This window comes from Annulohypoxylon truncatum (genome assembly GCF_022578515.1).
Source record: "Annulohypoxylon truncatum strain CBS 140777 unplaced genomic scaffold F4807scaffold_2, whole genome shotgun sequence".
NCBI lineage: Eukaryota > Fungi > Ascomycota > Sordariomycetes > Xylariales > Hypoxylaceae > Annulohypoxylon > Annulohypoxylon truncatum.
The window spans coordinates 334,166-352,035 of NW_025953788.1; the positions used below are offsets into that span (position 1 = coordinate 334,166).

The window sequence follows — 17,870 nt, forward strand, 5'->3', positions numbered from 1 at the left end:
ACGCTTGGGAAAAAGAACCGATATTTCTTCATGTTTTTAAATTTGATATAAAACAAATACTATATCTGCTTTTAAGGAGACATTAGAGCCGCAGCGCATGTCTTGGAATGGATGTTTAAGATCGTACCCTCCTTTAGATCTATACGGTCTATGCGATGGCGTGGTATTGCATTCTTAGCTGCATAGAACTAGCAGTAGCGCGGATGATTCATTCTGGTTCATTGAGGCATCTTCCGTGATTGGTCAATCAAAGAAGTATACCAACTTAAGTAAGGTAAGTGACTCACGCCGCTTGTTTCCCGTGTTTTAGTCGCTACCTCCCTTTATTGGAAGAGGATAAGGTGAGCATTGAGAAATCTCTACCTGGTTTCTAAAATTTGACGACATTAGCCCTGAGATAGCGTGTTTATGCGACAGACCGATCTACCAAAACCCGCAAATGAGCCTTATCCTCTGTTCTGACCGTCATAGAACCACCCTGGGGCAATTCTACAATCGTGCCATCGATACAGACCTTCCTCCATCTGGCGTCTTCTTCTAGAGTGGTGATCCTGACTACCCGTGCCTCATCGTATCCGACCCCTTCTTCCTCGCCATCGCTACCGGTCCATTTCATATCGATGTGCTTTCCTCCATCATACGCTTGCATCATAATCTCCATGGTCTTCTGCCCGCTTACGGCCCCGAAGTGGACGAGTCTCAATTCACCGTCCAGGGGTCTGCTGGCCGGCGAAATCGTAAATGTCTTCTCCAGGTTGGATACCATAGCAACTAAGATGTATGCATGTCGGTCTCGGTCAATTCTCTGTAAGTGAGATCCGTCTTTCGTAGAAAACTCAACGACAGCATTATACGCGTGGCTCTCTTCGAGAAGCTGCTGTCCAACCATCTTGAACCGCTCAGCACCGTATTTTCGATATTCCGGCGTATCGCTCTCCCAAACTAGCTGGCTATGGAAGCCGTAGCTAGCGACAATACCGCCGTAGAGGTGAGAGATAGCATTAGCCTGGCTCTCGAGGCCTTTATCAGACTTCTCGACGGTAATAATACGAGAGCCAGGAGGGAATTCTGCCTTGAAAGAGGGCAGAGGCGCAGCTTTGCCTTTGAACAAAGTGCGTAAACTCTGAACTAGACTAGAGGGCTCAGGGGATTCAGTAACCTTGTTCGCCAATTTATGTTGCGAGTGGAAGTGCGCATTTCCTGTGCCTAATGGCAATATTGCGATTAAGGGGAGGTTAGCTCCCGCGTCCGATTCTTCTATCGGTGCTCTAGCATTGAGAAAATCAATGACACCGCCATCACCACTAAGAAGGACCACGGTGTGTTGTACTGTGGCCTGGCTGGAACCTCCGAGATCCCTAGCGAAATCGCGCACACTATCAGCATGTTGTGTGATAACGAGATTATAAATATTCGGTCTCGATCGTTCCGCCAAATCGGCCCATGGTTCCAACGCATGAATACCCAGGCCCTCTAGAAGAGGTCGGAGAACGGAATTGTAAAAGTTTGAAGCGAGACCCGTCCCGGAACCGGTTGACACGACGACATGGACATGCTGTAATGGTCCGCTCCGTAAATACCCCGGAATATCATCACTTAAGAATGAGACCTGTGGAACACTTGTGGTCTGAATTTTCGATAGATTAAACGAAGGCCCATGTTCCCCGGCCTCTTCCCCTAGGCTATAAATGTCGTATGATTCGGGCTTGTCTGTTCCCTGTGGTCGTCTCAGAATTACAACAATCTCTTCAGATTTAACCGAACCAACATCGCTGCCTAACCCGTCTTGTCCGGTGTCGGCGGTGACACCATTGGAATTGTTAACAGACATATTTCGTTTATGCACGGAAAACTGTGTGTAGCGCTCTTTCAAGCGCTATCCATGAATATGTTCCGATTTTTATTAGTGTCGACGAGACTGCTTGTGGTGAGAGGTGAAGAGGACCGAGTGACCCATCCATGCTAAAGAAGTAAGGAAGAGGATCTAACGGTGGAAATAGGCGGAAGCCCGCAAGATCTAGATTAGTAATAAAAGGCAGGGTGGGGTCTGTGATACGTGATAGTCAATTATAATTAAGCCTTTCAGGGGCTTGGAAGTCGTACAAACAGACCAAACCCAGGATACCTTCATGATGTGACACATAAACCTCATTGCATAATCTTAGGTCATTGTGCGTTATCTTCGACTCCGTAGGGCTGAGATTGACATGTCTAATTGGCGCAGTACCTATGTTGGGTATTATAGTGGGGCGTTCGTTGGCGGTCCACGGGTACGTTCCGGGGTGGTGGGTATTCACTTTTATCATGGGAATACCTAGACAAGCATAAGCAGAAAGCAAAAGGGGTATCATTGACCGTACTTAAAATCAACCGTCACATTCAAACTCCAGACCTGCCCTAAAGCTCCTAATATGGTACCAAGTTACTGCCATTTGTCCTCAGCGTTCTTTTGCCTTCGTCTGTGGACCCCAGTGCTCTGTTGGGTTCGTTTGATACCTGGTCAGGCCGGCCTTGGATGTGTCTCGCCCGAGATTTTGATTGAAGACAATCTCTAGCTTATCGACCTCGTTGTGTTCCTTGTCCTTTATAGTTTCATGCTTCGCTGCCTCATCTTTCTTGCCTAATCTGAGTAAAGTGTATGCTGGGGTATTTTCCTTGACTTTCTCGGCTTTGATAGGATGCTGACGAACCCATTCCCGCATAACATCCCAAAGAACTGACCATGGCGCATCGGTCTTCAAACTGCCCGGCTTGCAGTGGCTGCGAGTGACGTGATAGCCCAAGTGACGCAGAGCACCTCTGAAACTGTCTTCATCAGGACAGATACAGTGCACCACGCGTGCTAGACCTGTCGGGTGGAAAAAGAACGGGTATGGTTCAACCGCGGCAAATTCATCTTCCCTAGAACTCTCCAGATGATCTTCCGGAACTGGCAGGAATTCTTCAAGCGCTGTCTGGAGCATCCCCTCTATACGCGGCTTCGTGCCGTAGATGTCGTCCGGGGCATTGGGTAACTCGTCCAAGATCTTCTGGATGAAGTCGGTAGAATGCAATAGCCCACCATACATCGGTCCCGCTAAGTGCATCTTGGAGTTGCACTCCTTGCAAAGTTGATCGACTGTAGGCGCCAAGGCAAAACCATGCTTGTAGAATACCCCCTTTCCAGATTTGTTAGGAGCCTTCCTATGGCGAGCTAGAAATTGCGTCTCCCAAGCTCCGCACCCTTGGTCGCAGTTATACACGACCATTGTCTTGCCTGCAAGAAACTTCACCTGTGCAGGAGATTTCCTAACTTTAACGAATACTCGGGCGTAGTAGTCGATTGACAAACTTAGGAGAGGCTCGATGGCCAGTCCGTATCGTGCCGCTGTTGAGGCAAGACTATGGAGTATTAGACGTAGTCCAACTTCATGAGAGTAAAACCCCTTCACAGGCACACCACCATAAAGGGCAAATCCCTTCTCCGGATATCCGTTTGACGCCCAGACAGCCGAGTCCGTGCACGTAACGCACAATAGGCCGCCATCATCTCGAACAGCATTGAGTGCTGCGTCGAAAAAAGGAGCAGCAGTTCCATAAGGATCCAAATCGATTACATCGTATTTCTTGTTCGTCTTGTTCGGCTTGTGAGCGCCCTTCTTATTACGATGCTTGTCCTTTGCGCCATCATCTGGTTCTTCTTGAGTAAGCAAGGAGTACATGTGCGCGCGGGCGTCGCCTGACGTAGCATTCACTTTAGACTCGACTCCATTATGTTCGGCATTACGCCTGATGGCTTCCACTGCTGTGGGGCTCAAATCGTTTGCAGTAACTGATGTAACAAATGGTAATTCCTGAGCATATCGCAACGCCCGGAGTCCTGTAGCTGATAAAGCATCGAGAATGGTGAATGTGGGACCAGGTCGTTTAGTTTCGCTGGTCTTTGCCTCTTGTACCTTGGTCGATTGCTCATCTCCAGCAGTTTGATTAGCCTTAGGTATATCACTGGATGTTAAATCACCATTGCTGTTCTGAGTGTTGTCGGAAGATTTCTCTTGAGGATTCTCTTGAGGACCCTTCTCGTGGCCGTTCTGTTGATTTGAAGGGTTTACATGCGCCTCGCTCGGTCGAACCACATTATCCTCAGTCGCATCAACTATAGATGTATCGCTCTGTAGAGCCCCTACTACCGCATCTACCTTCTCTTGCTTTTTTGGCTTGTTGCCGCCAGTATCAGACTTCTCGCGTTTCCTCTTAGCTACTCTATCGGCATTTGCGGGATGTTTCTTCGCCTGTCCGTAGGCTTTAATCGCGAGAACAGTAAGGTCACGGTTGAATTGCTGGATAGGATTGTAGAAAACTTTTTGTTGCTCTTCGACATTGTTGAGCTTCTTGCCCGAGGCATCTGTCGCCGAGAATGGAACTAGGATTCGAGCCAGCCCTTCCTTAATTTCTGTAAAGTCTTGTCCGTCTCGTGTGATGATTGGAATCTCGGTCGTCGCAGCCGAAGTACCGTTTTTAGTTTTCGAAGTCATCGTGTGCATAGTTTGAAGAAAGAACGGATTAAGGATGAATCGATTTGCATGCCTTATCACTAGTCGATAAGATGCGAATGAGAGTGAAAATGGCATGAAATAACCCTTGAAGGCAGTAGCATTGAATTATCTACCCAAATTTTGGTAGATTGCGTGAGAATGTTGAAAGGAAGTCTGCGATTTTCTTTTTTTTTCTTGGTGGGGTCTATCTAAGCTCCATTTAAGCTCCGTTCTAGCTCTATTCCGCCCAGGGGGTACTTCCCCAATTCTGTTAAACTTCAACCTTAAATGTCCACTAATCCTGGGGATCTTGCACTGAAGCAAGCGCCCCTAGGTATTAATAGTATTAGATTAGAGAATTCAACTTCCATAACGACTACCTACTCCGACTCATATCCGTCCTATTCATTGGAAGTAACGAGACGAACAGGCAATTAGTTGGAAGTAGCGACTTCGTTAGGCAGGCATCTTATTCAACGACTTATCTTATCGCTAGAACACAACCTCGAGACCCCAAGCTCCCCATCCTAATCTCCGAACATCATCACATCCATCTCCTCTATAGATCTCATAAATACGAAAAGCACCCTAGCTTTCAAAATATTGAGACGGGACTTTTCTCAACCTGCTATATAAAATACTCCCATCTTAATTCGTCTCAGAAACATAAAATGTGGAAAATCCTTTATGGCACAGTTCCTACTCGATCAATCGTCTAAGACACGTCCGGCCCTTCTACGGCAACAATTGCAAATGCTACGTGAAGTAACGCCACCCCGTTAAAGACAGGAACATGACATTACAACCCGATGAAAGTGAAAGTGCTTCAAGAATGATAGACATGCACTCCCATTCAGCGTTCCTCCTACATATGACTATCTTATATAAAGGCAGGTTAGCAGCTACCGAGGTACTATCTTCTCTCCCTCAAGCCTACCCGAGACCAGTAATATGACAATAGTTACAATGTATAACCTCGAGAGCCACTTCCACAATTTCTCGTACGTAGAGAAGTCATACCCAAGGCCATGTGCTTCGGATAGGAGCAATTACGGCCGGAAATGGCATTCCCTTGGGACATCTCAGCTTTGAGATCTCACTCTCTCTTCTCTGTCTTTCTCGTAAATCAACCTCACTCCCTCTACCTATAGCTCGTCTCTGGAGATGGCTGCCACCACGATCTACCCCTCTAAGAACTCGAGCTCTCATCGTTCTTCTATTCCACGACTCAACATTGACGCGGCGATGTCTTCTCAGCCAGCTCCCGCACCTGCTCCTGCACCGCCATCCCCAAAGCCAGGCAGCAGTCATGGTAGCAACACTCCTAAGAAGCCTGGAGACCCTAAGAAGGAGACATACCGGCAACTCTCCCACAATGAGTGGGCTCAGTTTTGTCGAGGCATTGGTGTGTTCAAAGACGACGAGAGCGAGGAAGTGGTTCGTCCAATCAGTTTATGGTGGCCGCCAAAGGGGTTTAGAGATGGTCTTTATCAAGACGTCCTTGTTGAGAAGACCAAGTTCACCTACTTCTTCCATATTGTATCCACAATTACGTGGGCCTTGATGCTCATTCAGATAGCAATGAGCGCCGTTTTGACCGCTCTCGGATCCGTGGCAACCTCATCCGCAGTCAAGGAGGGGACAGCAATCGTAAGTCGTCTCTTCTACAGTACTACTCTTCGAGCATACGCATATCAAGCAGTCGTTGAATACAAGTTTCATGATACCGATTTCTAAATTCTAATATCGGACTAGACTTCCATCGCTGCTATGAACACCTGCGTTGGCGGAATTCTAGCCCTACTACACAACAGCGGTCTGCCAGCCAGGTACCGCTCGGATAGAAATGAATTCTATAAGCTCGAAGAGCACCTGAAGTCCATTGTCGACACGGCCCTCGTCCCCGCGGATCAGGACATCAACGAAGTCCTCGCCGATTGTTACACCATGTTCCGGGACGCCAGGCAGACTGTCCTGAACAACATTCCAGCCACCTACACCACCGCTCCGAGAAGCGATAAGAGACTCGCTGAGAGAGCCTCGAGGATGATTGATTCGAAGAAGTGAAAGTTGATTGATATATAACGCCCTAATACCGTACTCTGATACCCTGATACCCGACTCCTAATCTGATCCCTCGACGCATATGCATAGCTCGACTCATAATCCCGGGAAATTATTCTAACTCGGCGAAGGAGATGTTTGGGAGTCTTACTTTCGTGTTTGCTTGCCGATACTACGAATTACTCTTGCGTTTAGTTGTTATGGTGGTGTGATAATCAAAGTTGGTGGTTATACAGAGCATCTTAGTAATTAGAGCTGGCTTATATAAGTAGCGATTCTCTTCATCGTTGGCCTTCTAGGGTAGACGCAAGAGGCGTGTCAGAGGCGTGTTTCATGCAGGACGGATAGTCTAGGCATAATTGACTTTTTAGATCATCGATGCTCTACCTCTATCTATGCAGTGTTTTGCTTGGGAAAATATCTTTTAGCCCTGTCTCTAATTCATCGATTTTTCTGTCCTAGCTCTCTAGCACTCTCAATACCGTAAATCTTCGCCAAAAGCGTTGAAAGAACATTGTCATTGAATAATCTACTAGTGTATTCGTACGTAGCGGGATCTAGATTCTAGGCTGTAAGTCGGAAGCCGTATATGCATATGCCAAGGGCGCCTCAAAATCAAAAACAGCCAGGCCATCCGTCAAAACAATACCGTCATCAATCCAATTCGAGCATAATACGTAATCACATACGCAGACGTCCTTCGACACCTCACTTCTACCACGTATCCGGGCCGAAATGACTCCCGTTCGGCACGGTATTATACGAGCAAGCCTGCCAGTCGCAGCCCTGTTTATACACCTCCGTCCCCCACCAGCTGAACCCGTCCATCCAGCCGGGGTATATGAATCCGAAGAAGACGATGACGATCCCGAAAGCAAGTCCCGAGTCCAGCGCCGCGCTGAGCGTCATCGTGTACTTGGCCCACCAGGCCGAGGCCCTGTTTTTGATCAGGTAATTGAAGATGTAGCAGACCACGGCCCAGACGGAGAAGTTGAGGCCGGTCGCCGGCGGGATCCAGCTCAGCGACCCGAATAGGACGGGCAGGTTGATCTTCCGAACGATGCTGGATTTCTTGTTGCGGCCGTACAGCCACAGCGGTATCGGGGCGATGGCGCCGATGAGGAAACACCATACCAGAGGGCGGTATGTGGCGTTGGGTCCGAAGAACTCTGCAGGTCCGACTACGCCCCACAGTATAGAACCGTTAAAGTGAACTCGAGCGATCGGGCAGGTGAACCCGTTGATGGCTTGAGGAGTACATATTCCCGGCACGTTAACGAACATCCAGTTAAGCACGAGAATTTGTGTTATTGAGGAGACGACAGTTGCGACCATCTGCACCGAGAAAAGGAGCCTTGGCGGAATCTTCATATAATGTCCTAGTTTCAAATCTGCCGCGAACTTGATGCCTTGAGCGGATGAGATGTAGCCGTAAGTCACGAAGACCATATTAGCAACAGGTCTTCCGGGAAATACTACACCGCATATGAGCTGACAAATAAGATAGATGCTACTATGCTGATTTGTCACCGCCATGACGATACCGATGGGTATGAATAGCACGGCGCATATCCCAAGAGCGAGTAGTAGCCCATACCATGGTAAATGAATGGGATAGCTATTTACGTGTAAGCGAACAATCCCAAGTATCAAAACAAAGTGGACTCACTATTCGACGACGAAGATTCCTATGACCGTCATTGAGACACAAGTCAACAAATACCATGTGATTGGCGCGTCTTTATATTTCTTCATAAGGCGGTTGTGAACATCTTCGTGACTCAAAATATTGTCGAAAGTCGAACTCGACCTTGCGATGCTAGGTTGATATCCGTTATGGGCTCCTCCGTTATTTTCACTTTCGAGCGGTTGATAAGTTGGTCTGCCGTCTTCCTCCGCTTCCTTCAACGAACGCTTCCACTGAGTGTATATATCCTTGCCATGCCAGCAAGTAGTATGCGTCAGAAGCGATGCTAACCCAGCGAATTGAAGGCCGTAACTGAGGACATAGGTGATCGGGAGAAACACCCGGCTATACTTCGAATACGCTTCTCTATCGAAGAGAAAATCCGCTGTCAAAATTTTGCTAACGTCGTATATCTTGCCGGTATTGTCAAAAACAGACGACGAAAGAATCGGCATATAAGACGAGTAGAATAGGTTGCAATAATATCCAATCGGCGCAATAATCCACATCACTATCACTAAGCCCCCGATGACATTCATGGCGGCCCAAAATGGTGTTAAGAGAGGCGATCCGATATACGCAATCTGCGCCCAGTCAAACGTGAGTGGAAACAGGCCCAAGCCGGAGGCCACACCAAAAAGATTCGCGACTACAGGATTATCCGGGGCAAACCAAGTGATCACGTTGAAATAACTTAACGCTGGCATCAATAAGCCGGGAAGGAAGTAGAAGCAAAATCCGGATATCCAGACGATGAAGAAGAACCTCCACCTGCTTATCGTCCACCCATTTGCGGGCTTGTTCTCCTCTTTATGCAAGGTGGTAAACATAGCGGCAGACATTAAAGTGCCAGGCCAGATCATTCCGGCCGGGCGTACTAAGAAGCGCCTTGTCAAGCCGGCGAAGGTATAACCCAAGATTTGGGTGGAGAGGGTTAGTAGTAGTTGGTAGGTAATGCTAACATCTTGTTTATAAAATTGGGTTTGTTCGACGATAACGTCTGTCGCAAACGCAAAGCCAAAAGACACGTTACTGCTCACGTATACACAGCTGTGCTCTTTTTCATTCCAAGAGCCTTGAGCTAGCCACAGGCGGAGGCGCCCAAGCCGACTCCTCTCTTTAGTAGTGGCCGGCGCATGTCCGTCTGGCCGATCTATTCGGACGCCTTCTTCGAATTCCTCCCGGGGATCGTCCGGCCGCTTTAGAAAGAAGTCCCATAAGAGACCAAGGGGATGAACAAGCAATAATGCTATGACAGGTGTAATCGAAACGCTAGGGTATCTCAAGGAGAAGAAGAGATTTGTGGAAGAGCCAATTATAGAGAATAGGGTAGATAATATCCACATGCGAGGAGTATTTATGGATAGAGAGGTATTATCGGTTGGGGAGACCGAAGCACGGACCTGAGGATATGGAGAATTATCGGGAGGGTCTGGATCGGATCCATCGTTCGCATCTTCGGAACCCTCTTCGTCATCGTCGGCGGCCGAGCTATCCGACTTCACATCGGGGGCGAGGTCGTTTGTCAAAGGCCTTTCACCAATGCTAGAGCGACCCTCGGGACCATCGGCTACTGTCGACCCTCCGATCTGCTCGGATTGACTCTTTCGTCTTCGACTTAAGGAGGACGTGCTTGTTCGGAAGGTTGTCGAACGACCGGCGTCGGCAGAGTTATGTCGCCTGGAGTGGTATATTTCCGCGCTGGTTCTTCTATTCGGCGATACTAGGCTATCACCCTCAGTATCACCCTCAGTATCTGAGCCGCTGGTCTCGGGATGTACAGGTGCGGCTCCGTACGAGCCGTTTCCGAACCCGGGCGAGGAGCGAATCAAGAGGGGGGCTTTCGACATGATCCTCGAACCTCGTCGGCTTCCGACGGCAGGATTATGATTCGCCTCCTCGTAGTCGAGTTCGGTGTATTGGAAGTCATGGCTCGAGCTCGACGGAGAGCGAGGAGTACTAATAGGGAATCTGGATTCGGGCGACGAGGAGGCGGCAGTATTTGTATCTCGGAAAGTTAGCGGCGTGGGTTGCGTGGGGTCTGAGACTTGGACTGGATCCGCGCCTGCGGATAGGCAGGGTTGGGCGGAGCTCCTGCTTGTGTTGGTGTTGATGGGTCGCAATGGGAGGATTTCAGATTGGTCATTGTGGACATCTTGGGGGTCTCGAGGATCTAAAGGCATAAGCGACGAATTATCCCTGCCATTTGAGGAAATCGATGGCATCTTCTTGGCCAAAGGTTACGTAGTGGCCGCAGCTGCGATGGCTTGGTCATTTCCAGTCTTATCCAGTCGTATCCCACCCGGGAAGGCGCACTTTTGCGTTTACACGAATTACACAGGTAGTACCTTCGGGGCTACAAGAGAATGTAAGTCTAATAAGTGGATTTTCTTAATGAAGGTTGCCGCCGAGCGGGAAGAGTGGAGGTTCGAAGTTCATGTTCGAGCTATCCGAGGTACCCCTACTCTTGCTTTAAGCATGCACGTGTATGCAATGATACCTGTGCTACAGAGTGTAGTACTTTCGAGCCGTGCCGGACGGACAAGATCGGCTGAACCGACGTTGTACCTTATATGTTTCCGATTTCCCAATAAAAGTTGAACAAGCCTAGATATGTTGACTTTGTACCTCTGCGAATTTTGTGTAAAGTGAGAAGGGCATATAAGGCTAATAGCGCTGCAGTTCTAGTGTTACAGCAGGAATTAAAGAGAGTGAAAATAAAGCCAAACGAAACCAAAGGCGGTTGTGATACACAAGCTACCTGGTAAGAGGACCCAGCAAGGCCCATGTTGCAGGTCCTAACGGCGTCGGAGCACGCTAGCTGATAGAAGCATCAGCACGCTGCAGCTCGCCCAACTTGTTGTGCAGAACGGATGAGGCACCGGACCCAAGAAGGGACGCTGCTAACCACTAATCGTATTTCGCTTAGGTGGATCTCCGTTGCATGTCTATGTTGGTTCAAGCAGTCGTACGTACGATCAAGATTGATTGATTAGATTACGATGGATAAGATGAAAAAGATAATTCTGGGTACTAGGTAGGGATAGTAATGCACATCTACTGCGAAATCCGGACGTGTGATTTTCATTGTTTGAATCGAGTACATGCTGGAATACTATATTGTAGCTTGTAGTGTGTAGTACATACCTACATATGCAGTATACCCCTATACCTTGAGTTGCAATATTGTACTAATACTGCCGATACTCTTAGTTTAGTGCAGCTATAACGGGCTAAAACGGCTATAACGAACCATTTGACTCAATAAGAAAATAGAATGGCATGAGGTGTGGTGGACTTAAGGTAGTGAATCTAAAGGTTGTACGACCTGAGATTTTAGCGTTAGGTTAGTAGGACACTTGACCAACCGTAAAGTCGAACTATCCTTTTATCGAGATCCATCGCTTCCAGTTGTTCTACAAGGAATATCTAATTCTGCTAGTACCTGATAACACCACCAATAACGTAATTGCATCGATGTGGTCGTACGCGATGCACTAAATTGTGCTGTGTAATGGGTTGTATTGGATACGAAAATTCTCACCTTCCTGGCCTCCTGCCTTATCCCGATTTTTGTGGGGGTTTATTCGGTCACCGCTCGTTCCGAATCATAGCCTCCGGCCCAACCGTCGAATCAATCCAGGTTTCATCCATCGCGCAGGCAGACGGGAACGCGGGTCAACCCGATGATACCTAGGTGACCTCATGACACATAGTGCAGAATCTCCATCATAATTTCTATCACTTTTGAAGCATGTCACAGGGGACAGACATGAACTCATCAGCGCTTAGTGCCGCCAAGTCGCAGTTACGCTCGTTAATGAAACAGCGACTGGCGAATCTCTCACATGATTCCATCGTAGCTCAGAGTGAGTCTCTTTTACATGGCCTGATATGACATGAACAGGGGCTCCATGTACATACGAGTACATCTAGTTGACCATAGATGTAGGCTCAAAAGTTTTCCTGTCCTTGTCCAAGTTCAAACCATATGTGGATGCGAAGCGAATTGCGGTCTACCTGTCCATGCCAGGTGGGGAGATCCTGACGGACCCCATCGTTAGGCATGCTCTATCTTCAGGCAAGCAAGTCTTCGTACCTTACTTACACAAGTCTGGTTTACAACCGGGCGACGGGCCGACTAGGCTGATGGATATGGTGAGTCTAAGGGATATTGAGGATTATGAGTCTCTACAGAGGGACAAGTGGGGGATTCCGAGCATTGATGCTGCTTCGATCCACGAAAGGGCACGAAGTGTGGGCGAGCTCGATGGAAACAGGTCCGAGGACGTCTCCCTCGACCTGGTTCTTTTACCCGGTGTCGCCTTCGATATTGACCCACATTCTAAGGCTATCCGAAGGCTGGGCCACGGCAGGGGCTTCTACGACTATTTCCTTCATCGATATACGTTGGCTGCTTCACCCGAGGAGAAGACATCAAATGGTCGACCGGCTGTATTACTATATGCCCTAGCATTGAAAGAGCAATTCCTGTTCCCATCATCGGGGGAGTCTGTTCCTGTTGGTCCCCATGATCAACCGATAGATGGTCTGTTTCTCGGAGATGGCCAAATCAAAGAGTCTGCGAACGAGAACGGCGATGCAGAATAGAATCAGTACATCTTGACCAATTTCGGATATCCATAATCGTCTGGTATTTATAGGCGGCGGATTCGTTGCGAACGTTCGTCAAATCGTAATCTCCATGAATCAACCTCCAATTATCATCCACGTCCTTCAACAACCTCCAGCCTGAATCCTTTCATACGGCTTCCTGGATCAACGACACATTGTCTCCCTTCAACAGGATTTGCCCTACAAAAACATTAGTTGCGTACAAATCATTAAGTCGGACGATGAACTAAGATCATACCTAACGGTCTTCGTTTCTCCTCTGAGTTTGTCTTCGTAATCTGCTTGACCTCGACCGCATCATCAATAACAAGATTCATGAACTCGTCAAATCCCTGTGTATGCAGCTATTAGCAAAGAACGAAGAGACGTGACTGGTATCGCGGAAGCTTGTTGCGTACTCTAATTTTGCCCTCGATTCGGATTGACAATTGCTCGTACAGCCAGATCTTAACGGTCGCGTGTGTCTGGAGTAGCTTGAAGATGAAATTGATGGGTGGGAGCAAGATCTTGCGCCCACCGCCGCCGCCACGACCAGCCATTGTGGTGTACTTAAAGGGAGATTCTGTGTCGGGTTCACGGAGTGTATTTAACGAGCGAATATCGAAGTTTGGGGAACGTAGCGGAAGTATGCGTGAAGGTTTAAGACACGTCTATTGTCGGTTGGATTCTCACAATAAAATCCGACGAGGCAGAAAGAAGCTTGGAAGGCTGAGGCGGTAGGGTAACTGCAAGTGGAGCTAAGAAAATATTAGCTAGATTTGATTTGAGCATGGGCTAGGATGCACCTAGAACCCGTGCGCCACAATTCATTGACCCCTCCAAGTCAAGCCACAGATTGAGGCATCTGGGAAAGCTCCATACTGTTCAGGCTCACATGGCAACCAGAGCAATGATGTTTCCTTGGATTATTTTCTTGGCCCCTCTTTCCCTCCTACGCCAACACGTATAACAAAACCTTGCACTTTAAAGAATTTCGCCAACTTTTTGAAGTCTTGCGAAGTTTACCTTCCGCTTTTATTATTAGGATCCTTTCTACCGTCGTGCATTTTCTGGCGTCGGTGCATCTCATTCCTACTTCTTATTTTGACTACAACTGCTGAACTTGCGACCAATCCCGATTGACGAACCGCTTGCTCCTACCGACCTCCGTGCCCACCCCACGGCCGTTGTCCCGATCGATAGAAGTTGCGCGTCATGGCCGCCAGCGATGCGCAACCGGCTTTCGGGCCGGAAGAGGTGCTTCAAGCCATGTTGACCATGAGGGGTGGGGCTACAGAGAAGAGAAAGAAGGATGCACACGAGTACCTTGAACTTTTCCAGAAGTCGGTCAGTATACATAGTCGGATTTGGTCACGCCAACTTTGGCCTTGGCGTACATCAGTACTGATATGATATGGCGTATAGCCGGCAGCATGGACCACGAGCATCACGATATTACAGTCGAATGCCGAAGCAGACGTCAAGTTATTTGCGGCGACGACGCTCAGGGGAAAGGTTAGTCACTCACGAGATCATATTGCATCATGGTAAGCTGGGCAGACAACGAGGCTGACTGAGCAACAACACAAATAGATTACATACGATCTCACAACTCAAGTGCCTGCAGCTGAGATTCCGGCCGTGCGAACTCAACTACTAGCACTCCTGAAACGGTTTGCGCCGGGACCGAAGCCGATAAGGGTGCAGCTATGTGTATGCCTGGCTATCTTAGCCATACAGATGCAGGAATGGAAGGACGTTCTTCCCGTCGTGGTATCGTCCCTCGGCAACGACGCCGAAAGCCACACCTGCATCTTGGACTTCCTTAGAGTTCTACCGGAAGAGGTGACCGAGGGACGCAAAATCACCTTGACAGTACGTGGACCGACGCAGTTTAATACGTCTAATACGACCCCTGCTCTTTTATCCTCCGGCGACGTTTCGTTGCGATGATTACGACTCGAGATGAACTACGATCTAATTGATTATCGTTTAGGACGAAGAACTCGCCCAGAGGACCAACGAACTGTTAGAACAGAATGCTCCGCAAGTCGTGCAACTCTTAATCAACTACGCTCACTCATCTCGTAAGATCCAAATTACCTTATATGAAAGGACTTGACTAACATGTGTGAGCAGCCGCTTCCGCTACGAACCCTCAGCTGTTCGATTGCATTACCTCGTGGTTACGCGAGGTTCCTGTGAACGACATCGTCAAATCCCCGCTGCTATCTATCGTCTTCAACGCTCTCGAGGCCGATTCCTCTTTCCAAGCTGCCGCAGACTGTATTTCCACAATGGTCAGAGAGACGAAGGAGATAGACGACAACATTGAAACTATTCAAATACTCCTTCCGCGAATTATTGCTCTACAACCAAAGATTCAGAAGGTGGTTGAGGAGGAAGACGTTGACTCCTACAAGGCCCTTACTAAGCTATTTGGCGAAACTGGATCATCATGGGCTGTTGCCATAGCCCGCGAACCCACCCACTTCAGACCCTTAGTCGACGCTGTCCTTGAGTGCGCAGCGAGAGACAAGGATAGGGAGGTCATCGAATTCACCTTCGACTTTTGGTATGATCTTAAGCAGTACCTAGTCTTGGAAAAATACATTCAGGCCCGCATGAATCTCCTCGACGTCTACGCGAAGCTCGTTGACGTTCTGCTTAAGCACTTGGAGTATCCCGTGTCCGAATCTGGCAACGAGAAAGATCTTTTTGACGGGGATAGAGAAGCCGAGGAAAAGTTCCGCGAATTTAGACACCTTATGGGTGATACTCTTAAGGACTGCTGCGAGATTATGGGTGTTTCTGAGTGCCTCGCGAAGGTTCACGATGCTATCAAAGTATGGATGCAGAAATACGCTAGCTTGGCGAATGATACATCCGTTCCCCATTGGCAGCAACTAGAGGCCCCCCTATTCTCCATGAGGGCTATGGGCCGCATGGTTACCAAGGACGAGAGCACAATTCTGCCACAGCTCATGCCGCTTCTAGTTCAAATGCCGGCTCACGAGAAGCTACGTTTTGCGACGATTATGGTCTTGGGCAGATACACCGAGTGGACCGCTGCTCATCCCGAATTCCTTCACCCTCAATTTAACTACATCATAGAATCTTTCAACGCGAATTCGAAGGAAATCGTGCGGGCTGCCGCGATGGCGATCAAATACTTCTGTACTGACTGCAAGCATCTCCTAAGCCAGCAGGTTGTTCAACTCCAGGAATTCTACAATCTCATTCTAGATAAACTTCCCGAGCTCAGCCAAGAAGAGATCACCGAGGGAGTTGCGACCGTTGTCTCCGTTCAACCGAAGTCCGAGATCTACAGGCTTCTAAAGCTTTTCTGCGATCCTCTAATCGAGCGATTGATGACAAAGGCGAACAACGCAGCAGGCAAGGACGATAATGAAGGGAAGCTCGCGGTCGCCGACCATCTTCAATTGATCACGCTATTTGCTCAACACGTTGTCGTCCTTCCCCCAGTCGAGCGTGGCGAAGAGGATCCTGCTGTTAAATACTGGCAGGAGGTTTTCCCGATCTTATCCAAGGTCTTGGAAAGCTTCCTTAACTTTCCTCCCATCTGCGAGAGAGTCTGCCGATGTTGGAGATTCATGGTGATCTCGCACCGAGGCGCCATGGCACCTATTCTTCCGGATATGGCAAATCAGTTAGCAAGTGGATTTGCTACATCAAGACAGGGATGCTTCTTATGGGTTACCGGAGCGATTCTGCGCGAGTTTTCTGACGATCGAGAGCACGTAGACCCGGCGATGACGGAGGATATCTACGTCTTCTTCAACGCTCAGGCCACCAACGTCCTACGCTTCATTACGGAGGTGCCGTCACTGGATCTTCCGGACGTCATAGAAGATTTCTTCCGCCTAGCCGTGGACGGACTCTTGTACTACCCTCAAAAATTTATCCCTTCGCCCCTATTCGAACCAGTGTTCGAAGCTGCTTACTCCGTTCTCGTCCTGCAACAACGCGAGCCTCTTTCCGCTACCCTACATTACATTCGCGATGTCCTTGGATGGGGTACCGCATACCCACCATCATCCTACGAACATCTTTCGGCATCGGAAGCTCAGGTACTAAGAGAGGCCGTGAAGCGTCTCGTCATAAAGGAAGGAGAGATGTTGGTTAAGCGCTTGCTCGCCGGCATGATGATTACTTTCCCGAAAGACTGTTTTGCGGATGCTAGTGGTGCCCTTCTCACGTTATTCGAGATATTCCCGAGTGAGACGACAACATGGGTAGACCGTACGCTCCGATTACTACCTGAGGGCACTGTCACATCGACGGAGGTGGACCGTTTCATGGCTAAGATTAGAGATAGACTCTCTACCAACGATTCTGGAGATGTCCGACAGATACGCTCGATTCTGCAGGACTTCACTAACACCTACCGACGAAGATATGTCGCGCCTCGTGATGGTTTAGGGGCACTCGAGGGATCGCGTTTCCGATTCTCAGGTAGCTTCTGAGATTAAGTAACTGAAGTCGTCCCTTTCCGCACCATCTAAGAGGAGTAAATGGATATCACCGATGGGGGTCTACGTACGATGAGGGGCTCGATGCCGACGAGTTAGACAACGAGATGCTGTATGATGGCTAAGGGGTGAATGATTTGGGAAATGTTTATTAGTCAGGACCTTCCTGCAGCTGTGTAATCTGCAGGAAAAAAAAGTAGATAGGTATAATCTCAGTTCGTTGGGTTCGGAGCGGTGGTGGCGTAGATTCGGGAGTGAGACGGGATGCAAAATGATACCTAACAACAGTAGCTCTGCTATGATCGCAGATCGTCTAAGGCGGGTCGTCGCCCAGAGATTGATTGTACATATGCCAACATTTACTTAGCAATAGCTATTCACAACTATTGCGAAGATTCAAGAAATTGGCCGTCTTGGTAGTACTAAGGGCTTAATCAATCAATATTGTGGTAAAGACAAATACGACTTGTACAATGAAGTATTCACTTACTTCGTATA

General features: G+C 48.5%; 6 protein-coding genes across 6 annotated transcripts; 3 read left to right on the forward strand and 3 right to left on the reverse strand.

Moving 5' to 3' along the window:
- Positions 1-406: 406 nt before the first annotated feature.
- Positions 407-4,514, reverse strand: F4807DRAFT_449469 (TRM-domain-containing protein; the record flags this gene model as incomplete). Its single annotated transcript, XM_048000027.1, has 5 exons — positions 407-803; positions 837-1,852; positions 2,208-2,211; positions 2,497-3,971; positions 4,167-4,514. 5 exons carry the CDS (start codon positions 4,512-4,514, stop codon positions 407-409), a joined length of 3,240 nt encoding a protein of 1,079 aa, XP_047858616.1.
- Positions 4,515-5,574: 1,060 nt separating this feature from the next.
- Positions 5,575-6,975, forward strand: F4807DRAFT_114408 (uncharacterized protein). The gene is made up of 2 exons (XM_047992804.1): positions 5,575-6,164; positions 6,270-6,975. Exons 1-2 carry the CDS (start codon positions 5,679-5,681, stop codon positions 6,579-6,581), a joined length of 798 nt encoding a protein of 265 aa, XP_047858617.1. The 5' UTR covers positions 5,575-5,678; the 3' UTR covers positions 6,582-6,975.
- F4807DRAFT_114412 (OPT-domain-containing protein) lies at positions 6,772-10,682 on the reverse strand. The gene is made up of 2 exons (XM_047992805.1): positions 8,248-10,682; positions 6,772-8,196 (listed from the first exon to the last, which is right to left on the reverse strand). Exons 1-2 carry the CDS (start codon positions 10,488-10,490, stop codon positions 7,293-7,295), a joined length of 3,147 nt encoding a protein of 1,048 aa, XP_047858618.1. The 5' UTR covers positions 10,491-10,682; the 3' UTR covers positions 6,772-7,292.
- Positions 10,683-11,893: 1,211 nt separating this feature from the next.
- Positions 11,894-13,128, forward strand: F4807DRAFT_114436 (5-formyltetrahydrofolate cyclo-ligase). The gene is made up of 2 exons (XM_047992806.1): positions 11,894-12,134; positions 12,218-13,128. The coding sequence occupies exons 1-2, from the start codon at positions 12,020-12,022 to the stop codon at positions 12,874-12,876; spliced, it is 774 nt and encodes a 257-aa protein (XP_047858619.1). The 5' UTR covers positions 11,894-12,019; the 3' UTR covers positions 12,877-13,128.
- On the reverse strand, positions 13,017-13,864 carry F4807DRAFT_114458 (small nuclear ribonucleoprotein E). Its single transcript, XM_047992807.1, has 4 exons — positions 13,775-13,864; positions 13,299-13,637; positions 13,139-13,232; positions 13,017-13,080 (listed from the first exon to the last, which is right to left on the reverse strand). Exons 2-4 carry the CDS (start codon positions 13,437-13,439, stop codon positions 13,028-13,030), a joined length of 288 nt encoding a protein of 95 aa, XP_047858620.1. The 5' UTR covers positions 13,440-13,637; positions 13,775-13,864; the 3' UTR covers positions 13,017-13,027.
- F4807DRAFT_406657 (ARM repeat-containing protein) lies at positions 13,753-17,832 on the forward strand. The gene is made up of 5 exons (XM_047996312.1): positions 13,753-14,226; positions 14,305-14,394; positions 14,473-14,754; positions 14,876-14,966; positions 15,019-17,832. The coding sequence occupies exons 1-5, from the start codon at positions 14,095-14,097 to the stop codon at positions 17,364-17,366; spliced, it is 2,943 nt and encodes a 980-aa protein (XP_047858621.1). The 5' UTR covers positions 13,753-14,094; the 3' UTR covers positions 17,367-17,832.
- Positions 17,833-17,870: the final 38 nt, after the last annotated feature.

Excerpts from the sequence above, each read along its gene's own strand:
- F4807DRAFT_114412 (XM_047992805.1), bottom strand. The coding sequence starts at position 10,490 with ATGCCATCGATTTCCTCAAATGGCAGGGATAATTCGTCGCTTATGCCT. Across the intron at positions 8,197-8,247 it reads GGAATCTTCGTCGTCGAATA|CTATCCCATTCATTTACCAT; the intron begins GTGAGTCCACTT and ends ACACGTAAATAG.
- F4807DRAFT_114436 (XM_047992806.1), top strand. The coding sequence starts at position 12,020 with ATGTCACAGGGGACAGACATGAACTCATCAGCGCTTAGTGCCGCCAAG. Across the intron at positions 12,135-12,217 it reads TGATTCCATCGTAGCTCAGA|GCTCAAAAGTTTTCCTGTCC; the intron begins GTGAGTCTCTTT and ends CCATAGATGTAG.
- F4807DRAFT_114458 (XM_047992807.1), bottom strand. The coding sequence starts at position 13,439 with ATGGCTGGTCGTGGCGGCGGCGGTGGGCGCAAGATCTTGCTCCCACCC. Across the intron at positions 13,233-13,298 it reads GAATCGAGGGCAAAATTAGA|GGATTTGACGAGTTCATGAA; the intron begins GTACGCAACAAG and ends CTGCATACACAG. Across the intron at positions 13,081-13,138 it reads GGAGAAACGAAGACCGTTAG|GGCAAATCCTGTTGAAGGGA; the intron begins GTATGATCTTAG and ends ATGTTTTTGTAG.
- F4807DRAFT_114408 (XM_047992804.1), top strand. The coding sequence starts at position 5,679 with ATGGCTGCCACCACGATCTACCCCTCTAAGAACTCGAGCTCTCATCGT. Across the intron at positions 6,165-6,269 it reads TCAAGGAGGGGACAGCAATC|ACTTCCATCGCTGCTATGAA; the intron begins GTAAGTCGTCTC and ends ATATCGGACTAG.
- F4807DRAFT_406657 (XM_047996312.1), top strand. The coding sequence starts at position 14,095 with ATGGCCGCCAGCGATGCGCAACCGGCTTTCGGGCCGGAAGAGGTGCTT. Across the intron at positions 14,395-14,472 it reads CGACGACGCTCAGGGGAAAG|ATTACATACGATCTCACAAC; the intron begins GTTAGTCACTCA and ends CAACACAAATAG. Across the intron at positions 14,967-15,018 it reads CAACTACGCTCACTCATCTC|CCGCTTCCGCTACGAACCCT; the intron begins GTAAGATCCAAA and ends ATGTGTGAGCAG.